Here is a 10,521-nt window from a genome sequence, read left to right as displayed (position 1 = left end):
CTAAGCGTATAGGAGGACTTTACCTCGGGTGATGGGCGAAGCTATGTATTGTAAAACCTTGGACGAGAAACTCCTTTCCTCAGCCAGAACACTGAAGATAGTTGGGTCTTCCAGAATGGCAATGACCCAAAACATGCCACCAACGCAACAAAAGATATGTTAGATAATTATCTCCACACTTTACAACTTTATAGAATTTGGGAACTGTATTTCTATGGCTAACACAGAGATGTGCCAAAAAAAAAGAAAATGAGAAAAGGACAAGGACAAGAGAGAGTGATGGGACAAGAAGATAAATATATATTTTATATTAATACACAGAAAAACTGAAAAACTACTTGGGTTCAAACACATTTGTTGTACTTATCGTTATCTGATGCTTTAGTTTTGGATGTTAATACAGGCAGAAATCTGCTCTTTCACATATTGTTGAATCAAAATGGTGATTAAATGTACAGTTCTTCAGATTGAGATTTATAACCAGAAATCAGATCTGTATTACATCTAGTACCTACATTATATCAACTGGCATGAACAACTATCTAACAATTCCAGAGTTAATGTGCTGGTTTATTTTCACACAACTGTTTAAAAAGGCCATTTGTTTCACAACTGGAATATTCTTACAGTGTCCTACAGATTCTCAGGGTCCTCCACCCCGTGCTTGTCATACTTGTCATATTACGATTTTTACCTGTGCCTTACAGTGTCAACATGGCAACCTCCAATATCAAACATCAACAGATCTTCCCCGGGTGCCTCCAGGCGATGGTTGCCCTAAGCCGGCGGAAGTAGCATGAAGTCATATAAAGTATAACATTATTGAAGCATATCATCAATAAGAATGAATAATCTCAACACTCTACTGTGTGTGCAACTGAAATGCGCAGCGACATATTAATCATTACAATAACAAAGTACTGGGAAGGGTTTTCAGACACGACTCATTGTTGCTGTGATGTAACACGAAGCTGGAACCACTCATGACTCAGCAGCCTTCTGAAGGCTCGAGAGATAAAGCATGAAAAAAAGGGAAAGTGGGGAAAGGATTTTATTTTCCCCCTTAAAGTCTGCAGAAATCACTCTGGACTGAATCTAAAATCTCAAACACCCTTTAGTCTCTAACGTATCTGCCCATTAACAGAATTTTAGATGCAGCTGCTGAATGATAAACATGTCTTGCTCTAACTGTATCTGGTTCTGCAGACACACGAACATGAATGTGGCACCCATACTGTTGAAAGCCTTACAAATGTAAGCACACTGTGCTTACAAGTCATGTTCTTCCACACCATACTGGGAAAAGAATTCCTTTATGGTCCTTTGTCTCCTAATTCAGGCAATGACGCTCTTAGCGTCTTAGCATCTATAAAGTTAAAACCAAAGCAGCCTTTGTGTTTTAAAGTGTATATGTGCTGATTTTACTTTTTCCCTTTCGCTTATCCCAGAATCTGGATCACTGTTGACTCGATATTTCTGCATTTGTCTTGGAACTAAAAAAGAAGAAGATTTTCTACTGAGTGGTTGAATGCACTGCATCCCGTGAGTTTGTTATTCATATATAAAATGCAATGTGATAGAGCCTTAAAGGGTTTGAAAAATGACTGACTTTGATGTAGTTTTCAAACTCGATGGACGGAAATGGACTATGCAAATGATGCATATCTGCAGACTATGATCCTGTGCAGGCTGTAAGATATTCATCTTGTAAACTACACATGCAACATGTGTTTAGAGAAATAAAAATACCCAATAAACAGCATTTGGTGTGCTTCAGTAAAAAGGCAGGAAACAGGAACTTCTTTTAGACATTTTTTTATTAAAATTATTATTAAATAAATAGCAAATAATATAATAAATAACTAAATAAAACATATATACAACAATAACAACAACAGCAGTGTCAGTATCATATAATTGGCCTATAGTAGTGACAGTTTTCCTTGACAAAATTAAACATGTAAAACATTCACTTTGCCAGCAGGCCTATAATGCCGTTAGAGAAAAGTTCAAGTTTTTCTTAAAATCAAGTTTCAGTTTCTTGTCAGTATTCACAGTTCCTTGATTCTTTCGAGTGTTGTCTCATTTCTTGCTAATAGTCCTGCTTCGGCTTTGAGCGAGACTTGTTAGCCGGCGCATGGAGCTCCTTTCCCGGCTACACCGCGCAGGGCGCACCGCTCTTCTCCAAAAACTACTCAGGATCAGCTCCTGTTCGGTTCGGGTTAGGACCCAGTAGCCCTGTCTGGGGCGGTTTACAGTGAAACCAGTCCTGATAGTTTTAGTTGTCGCTGCCCAGCCTGTGGTAGACCAGCAGTGCCACCATGCTTTTCCCGGCGCTCTGCTCGAAGGACCGGCTGGTGTCTGTCTCTTGGCCGGGCTGGGAGCAGGTGGGCTTCGGGATTATCTGCTCGTTGGATGATCCGCCGTCCTCACAGCTGCTCGGTGTGGCTGACATCAGTTCGGGTTTGGCGCACAGGTCTGAGAGCTGGCAAGCCTGCTCCTCCGCTGACTGGAAGGAGAAACCCTGGTAGTCGCCGATCGGGCTCTCCGTGTTTCCCAGCGCCGTCTCTGTGCAAGGATCTTCGGTGTAGATCTGCCACAGCACCACAAGGCACAGGATGACCAGCCAGCGCTTGGCCTGGCTTTTCTCTGGAGGAGGAAGGTGCATGCGGACTTTAGCGGGGTACATGACCCGGGTGCAGCGCTTCTTCGGCCGGATGGGCACGTAGGAGCGCACGGCGGTTGCCTGAGCCGGTACCCGCTCAAAGGTAAAAACCTCCGGCTCCGTGCTTCGGCTCGTCATCCTGCATGAGGCGAATCTCTCCTGCTCAACAGTCAGAGTCGTGCTGTTTGACCGTGTGTACATTTTCTCGTAGTCTTGGGTCGCTTTCTCTAGGATTTGTTTGTTTCGCTTGTTCGTAGTTTGCTGCAAGTTAGATATACTCCAGGCGCCAAGACCTCGAATTTATACATTCGAAACGCAGGTTGTTCACTTTAACCACGCCTTTCTACATCGTTAGCCACTCCCTGTATTGCACAAGTGAGGAAAAAAAACCTTTTAAAAATTTTTTATATGTCGTATGTGCCAAGGCTCTGACCGAGCAGGCTGCGGATGGAAGCTGAATCATCAGGGCTTGGTAGAATGACTACATTCTACATTCCCCACATTAAAAGACTATTCAGTATTTGAACCAATCAAATGAGCGAATTTAATCTTAATTATATTTAAAATCACTTAAAATTATAATATGAATATAATGCTAAATATAAATGATCATTTAATTTGCGGATTTTTAAAATATTGGTTTAATGATAGACCACTAAACTGTCATATATTGTTGTTAGATATAAAATAAAAAGGTTTTTTTTCTCCCAGAATTAAAAAAAAAAATCCCATATTTTCATCAACAAGGTCACACATTTTTGGTTGTTGGACACTTTATAAAAATTAACCTTCACATGGTACTCACATGACATCCTGAAATCTTTGGGGAGAGCCCCAAGGTTTCAGTTTACTCTAAACACTTTACGCTCTACAGTATGTTGTCAGCAACATGCAACAGTTATGTTAGTGGAAACTTCCTTCAAATAAACATGAGGATGTTATTGTTATTGAGCACTCAAACTCGAACCTGAGAAAGGGGAATGAATGGCTGAATGTGAAAATGTGAAAAATACTATTTAAATGTGTGCCATGTAGATTATGAAAAAAAAGGGGGAGGGGGGGGCAGATTAAGGGGGAAAAACAAATGCAACTTCCTTCCCACACCTTGAGTGACACACACACATTTCATGCCAAAGAGTGAAAACATATCCTGCTGTGATTAAAAGTAAACTGTAATTTACGTAAACGTAAATGCCACTTCTCTAACCTATACTTTGAAATAAAAATAAAAATGATTCACGTTCAGTCAGACAGTTCTTTTTTTTTCCTTAGGAAATCCTCCAATTCCCAAATTACAGTGTTACAGCTAAATGACTTCTCCAAATGCTGACCTGGAAACAGTGAGGCTGACTACAGTAACTTTGCTGTGGCAGCTTATTTGCATGCAGAAGAACAAGGATTCATACAAACTCAAAGTGAACAAATAACAACAAATAACAAAGATTTTGGCCTTTTGTTCTGTTTAGTTCCAGCTTAAATTTAAATTCAAGTGAAAGTTGAATGTGACAGAAAGGAAAACCAGAGACAGGCCACGAACTCCAGTTTGTGATCACTGTATTCACACATAACAATCACCAGTATGAGCAAAAATCCTTGTCTGTTGCTTTGCGTAATGCTATGCCCAGCATGCAGTTCACATGAACAAAAATCAATACAAACAAATACAAATATGTAGCCAAAGAGTCTGCCAGCACAGGACGGAGTACACAAACGTGAAATACAAAGGCCAGCATGCTTTTTTTCTCTCTCTGCACACTAGTTACACAGCGTTGTGCACTCCCCAAACTGGCCGGCTGGTGGGAGTGCACACGGGCTTTTTTAGGCCAAGTCAAACGTCCACGATAGCCTTGTGCTTGTGCAGACACTCCAAGCTTATGTCGGTGTCTTAACATAGGCCTTGGTTTCCAGCAGACTACTGCAGGCAAATCAGGGAGAGTGATTAGCAAACACAAATCTGCTGTGTTAGGCTCATCTCACTGGCATCCTTCTCTGAAGTAATCACACTACAACAGCTGAGTTCTGAACAAGCCCTGCTGCCACATGATCAAATCATCCTTTGATCTTGTGTTTTCTTCATGTGTTTGAGAGAACAGAAAAAAAAGTCAAATCAAAACTAGGATCGTAAGACATGTGAAAACGTGACTCGGAATTTTTATTCTACCCTGTGCTTCCCTATAACAGATATTGACGGAGGGGAGTTTTGATGTGTTTTCCAACATGTGATTTTTGTCACCCTGAGCTGTGGGTCATTGTGAGTGGTGAAATTATGTTATGCTGTTAGAGTAGTCCACACTCTGAGAGATAGATCTAGCGTGTAATTTTGTAAAAACTGTATTGTTGTTGTTGAGGCTGAGTTGTTCTGATTGCTGATTTGTGACTATATTTTGAGACTGTTAGAAATCTGGATATTAATACTATTAGCAGATATATTCTGTTTTTTCTTATGGCCAGTTCAGTAGGTACTCATGCTCAATTGTTTGTTAATGCAAATATCAAATCAGCCAGTCACATTTACCACATAGACATGGTGAAGACAACCTGCTGAACTGCTTGTCTACTGGAATTTTCACATACAACCATATCTTTGGTTTACAGAAAAAGGCTCATAAAAGAGAAAATATACAGTTTTTGTTTGAGGAAATGGTCAGAGGAGAATGGCCAGACTGCTTCCACCTCATAAGAGGCAGCATTAATTGAAATTGTATCCAATTCAGGATCAAAGGGAGGCTGGAGCTTATCCCAGCTGTCATAACGTGAGAGCGAGGGTACATCAGGTCACCAGTCTGTCCCAGAGCTGACACAGAGTGACAGGCAACCATTCATATTCACATTCACACCTATAGGTAGTTTAGGATAACCAGTTAACCTAACCCCGCTGACGGCATGTCTTTCAACTGTGAGAGGAAGCCAGAGTATCAGAAAACCCACGCAAACATGGGGAGAACATGCAAACTCCACTATTGCCACTTCCTGTGAGGCAACAGTGCAAACCACCAGTGCCACTGACATAACAATTTGCACAATATTGCTAAAATTAGCAACACCCTGAAAAATCCTCTTTTGTTCCAAGACACTGCAGTGAGAGTACTAACTGGATGTAGAAAGCTTATTTCTACCATGTTAGTTTCTCTTCATTGGTTCCCTGTTAAATTCAGAATTACACTTAAAAATCATTCTCCTCACATACAGTACAGAGATCATCATATCATATCATAGGACCTTTTCATCCCAACAGAGCACTTTCCTCTCAGACTGCAGGTTGATTTGTGTTGAATGGGAGGCAGACACCCTTTATGATTAAGCTTAAAACTTTCCTTTTTAATGAAAGCATAGGGTTAGGGTTGGATCCCCTGCTGGAGGCTTTGTGTTTCTTCTGGAATGATTTCTTTTCGCCCCTTCCTGAGCCTGGTTCTGCTGAGTTTTTCGTTTCCCCTGTTGCCGAGTGCTTGCTTATAAGGGGTCATCTCATCGCTGGGGGTTCCTTCTAACATTGTAAGGTCTTTAACTGACATTGCGAAGTGTTATGATGTGACTATAATTGTGAATTGGCATTAGATAAATAGAATTGAATTGAAATGGAACTGATTAAAATCTCTTATACAGCTAAGGTATGCAGAAGACAATCTCTGAATGCACAACATGTTGAACCTTGAAGCAGTTGGGTACAGCAGCAGAAGACCACACTCCTGTTAGCTAAGAACAGGAAACTGAGGCTGCAGTTTGAATGAAGCCTCAGTTTCCAAAAGTCAGGATTCAGCCTACCTTGTACCAACAGTTCAGGCTGCTTGGTCCTTAGTATCAGTTAAGCATTGTTTAAATACCGCAGCCTATTGTTGACCATGTCCACCTCTTTAATATCACAGTGAACCCATATTCAGCTGGCTGATTTCAGCAGGATAACATGCTATGACAGGAAGCTCATATCATGTATAACTAGTTCCTTGAACATGACAAAGAGTTCACTCTACTCAAATACATTGTACACAGTAATCAGATCTCAATCCATTAGAACAACTTTGGAATATAGAGCAACGGGATATTTGCATGATGGAGATAAATCTGCAGCAACTATGTGAAGCAGTCTTATCAATATGGACCAAAATCTTTGAGGAATGTTTCCAGCAGCTTATGATCTATGTCACAAAGAGTTAAGGTAGTTCTAAAGGCAAAAGGCAACCAACCCGGTACTAATAAGTCATCCAAATCAGCTTCATTTGCTCATTTCATTCAGGGTTTTTCAAGAAAGTCAAAAAAATAAAAGAAAAATGCTTGGTTTTTGAGTCAAAGTGTAATGTATAAAACTGTCTTAAATGGTCAATAGAAACTGTAAAAAAAAATCTAATAAAATAATTTTCTTTCTTTTTTCTTTTTCCATGCATAACTCATGCCTTTTCAAGTGAAAACGGTGTATATTTACGCCCTTTGTAAAGCCAACAATTCTCTGGAAGTGGATTGCATCAACCTGCAGTTTCACTGTACACTGCCAGATTATCTTTTAGCATAGCTGATCTGCCCTGTAGGGAATTCCACTTTCTTTCACAATCTAATCCAGAAAGATTCAGCTTGACAAAAAGTAAGGGTTTATAAAATTCAAATGTGAGCTGTTTCTTTTCTGTTTGTAGTTTCAGATTTGGCTTCTTGTATTTGAAACCTGCAACAAAATCTTTCCTACACTCTGGTTGAGTCTCAGTATTTTAATTTTAAAACTCCTGTAATTCCTGTCCACTGTTACAGAGGTTAGATGCTGATTTGTGAACAGACTGGGGCATTTAACATTAATCACCATGTTTTATTAATAAATTAAGGGAGAGTTTATATTTATAAGGCGTCAGCTTAGCTCTAATGCAGCCTGGAAAATGTATTTCGACCTCAAGGCTAAATCTGTTCTTCTGTTTTCAGGCTTTTCACCAGACTTTTAAACCTACCTGCAGATTAACCACCGATCTTGGCTGATGAAGGGCTTCAGCATGTTTGGAAGCTGGACGCTTCAAAGGGTATGTTCAACCACTAAAATGCTGCCAACTATGTCATAGGATGATTAGCCTGATGTGTTCAATCAATGAAACACCATTAACAGTTGTGCTTCAGCATAAAAACCAAAAAAAACCAAAACCTTTCTCATTGTCTTCCACAGAACAGTTTTAGATGAGCTTTAGCTATTCAGAACAACTACCGTATAAACACTTGGCATTCACAGCGTAGCTTACAGTTGCCAATCCATTTCTTGCCGAAAGTGTTTAATGAGGCTTTGTTCACGGCTCTGTGCAGGCCAGCTTTTCTACACAAAACCTAAAGTAGCTTGAAAGACCAAGGGGGGAATTGTTCTTACTAACTGGCACTATCAAAATGATGCAAAATGATGCAAAATTAGCAATTAGCAACGCTTGCTTACAATTTTAACTTTGAAACGTAATAAAACATATCACAATGGAAGAGGCTATAATCGTGTGTGCATAGACCTGACCGGGTTAGGATTTTGAGGAAGAGTGCAGCTTTCTAAGCAAATAGTGGTAAATAGGTCATGAGATCAACAGTAGCAGATTTTTACACCAAATGCAACCAATGCCACTGGGCTTGGAACCAACAGGGGTTGTACAGTAACAAGACAGTGAAAGCTGAGCTGAAAGTCAACAATAACAGGTAAGAAAGTCAAAACACGATGGAATCATAGTGCCTTGCTATTTTGACTTTTCTCTTCTTTTTTCTTCTTACAGCGTGCAGCTGGATTTGAAACCACAATGTTTAGAAAACCTAAAAAGTGTGTCTGAGGTACTTCAAAGCACATGCATTCATTTAGGTACTTCAAGGTCATTTCACTCAGGGAGGTGAGGTTGACGATTCAAGGAAACAATCTCTTTGACTTATGATAATAATCATTGTTTGAAGGTTTCTTATTGTTTACAGCTAAACCGCCAACCATTTACAGGGGAAAAAAAGAAATCTCTTCCTCCACCTACTCCCAAGTACAGTTGGCAAAGGACTGAGAGAGATGACTTCGGCCTTTGTTTCACACGGCTGGTTTGTGATATAATGCAGAGATTATCTTTTTCGAAAGAAACTAGATGAGGTTTACGTGCATTTTGCACAGGATTTGACATTGCCTCAAAAATGAGGAAGAAACAAACTGACAACATAATGAAATGAATAACAAGAAGTATTGTGCAACTTTATTCCCATCTGTGTGTATTGTTTGAGCAGTTTTGGATATAGTTTTAGTATGACATTAGCAAACATCCATGGAGGATGTGCAAAAATACTTTAAATGGTGCAGATTTCTTTGCAGATTTAATTTTTATCTTCCTCATTTCCATCAATTTCTCCAGTCCACAGAGTCACAATAGGTATATTATTTCTTCTACTGCACAAGGAAGTAGTAGGTTAAGGCTGTGACACAGTTTGTGCACCATGTTGGCGTTTTGCTTTTATACTTTTTTATTTTTATTCACTCTTTGGGTAGATGTAGAAAGATTTTCAACCTTTTCCTGTTTTAAGACGACCACTAAAAATGCAAAAACTTACAAAAAGGTTGCTAAAGTATTACTCAAATGAGTCCTGCACAATTGTCCCTAACAAGGAACACAAAAAAGCTTTGCGTTTCTAACCTAACCCTTCTTGAATGTAACTGTAACTCTGGTTTTTCAGAATCACCCATTTTAATTAAATAACACTGAACAAAACTACATTTTTTTGTAAAAGATAGAAAGAAGAATTTGATTTATTTTCTGTCTCTGCTTTTAAATAAGCCAGAATACTAATTTTAAATGCCAAATCAAAATTTTCAAGGCCAGGGCATCGATACCACCAAAAATAAACAAAGAGAAGTTTATAGATCTATTTTGACTTATTTTGTCTTTAATTTAACAGACATGAACATTGCAGATTTGTGTAATCATCTTCAGTATAACGCGAACAGTCAGACCACAGTATGATTACGATTAGGTTAGCTCTGCTTTTCACAATCTGACATCGTAGTGATTTTTTCCTTGTTTTTTTTAACGGATTTCTTTGACGTTGTGTAACCTGCACATGCAAAGGACACCAATGGTGCCCTGTTACTTTGGTTATATCACTCATTGGCTTTATCTTATTTGAATTTGTCTGGCAGCCAAGATGCCTGTCCTGTGTTGTAGATAAAACAAAAGCAATGGAAAAACTTGTTATCATGTCTGCTCCCGAGCACACTAGGGCCACCTTTAAGCACCTGAAGATTGCACAACAAAAAAGACCATGGATGTGTTCCTCAGCCAGAGGACTTTGTTTGTTGTACTTACAGTAGGATGCAAAAGTTTGGGCAACCATTATTTTCCTGTATAAATCGTTGGTTGTTACAATAAAAAATGTCAGTTAAATATATCATATAGGAGACACACACAGTGATATTTGAGAAGTGAGATGAAGTTTATTGGATTTACAGAAAGTGTGCAAGAATTGTTTAAACAAAATCAGGCAGGTGCATAAATTTGGGCACTGTTGTCATTTTATTGATTCCAAAACATTTAGAACTAATTATTGGACCTAAAATTGGCTTGGTAACCTCAGTGACCCCTGACCTACATACACAGGTGAATCCAATAATGAGAAAGAGTATTTAAGGGGGACAATTGTAAGTTTCCCTCCTCTTTTAATTTTCTCTGAAGAGTAGCAACATGGGGGTCTCAAAAACAACTCTCAAATGACCCGAAGACAAAGATTGTTCACCATCATGGTTTAGGGGAAGGATACAGAAAGCTCAGAGATTTAAGCTGTCTGTTTCCACAGTTAGGAATATATTGAGGAAATGGAAGACCACAGGCTCAGTTCAAGTTGAGGCTCGGAGTGGCAGACCAAGAAAAATCTCGGCTACACAGAAGCGACGA

General features: G+C 39.3%; 1 protein-coding gene across 1 annotated transcript; it reads right to left on the bottom strand.

Moving 5' to 3' along the window:
* Positions 1–1,799: 1,799 nt before the first annotated feature.
* Positions 1,800–2,979, bottom strand: ier3 (immediate early response 3). The gene has a single exon (XM_085427088.1). It carries the CDS (start codon positions 2,864–2,866, stop codon positions 2,279–2,281), a length of 588 nt encoding a protein of 195 aa, XP_085283214.1. The 5' UTR covers positions 2,867–2,979; the 3' UTR covers positions 1,800–2,278.
* Between the last annotated feature and the right edge of the window lie 7,542 nt (positions 2,980–10,521).

Source organism: Rhamphochromis longiceps, linkage group LG12, assembly GCF_057381845.1.
Source record: "Rhamphochromis longiceps isolate RC_006_pf linkage group LG12, R_longiceps_female_GT1.1, whole genome shotgun sequence".
Classification (NCBI taxonomy): domain Eukaryota; kingdom Metazoa; phylum Chordata; class Actinopteri; order Cichliformes; family Cichlidae; genus Rhamphochromis; species Rhamphochromis longiceps.
The sequence above is the reverse complement of the archived record's forward strand: the minus strand, read 5'-3'. Positions and strand labels throughout refer to the sequence as shown.

Excerpts from the sequence above, each read along its gene's own strand:
- ier3 (XM_085427088.1), bottom strand. The coding sequence starts at position 2,866 with ATGTACACACGGTCAAACAGCACGACTCTGACTGTTGAGCAGGAGAGA.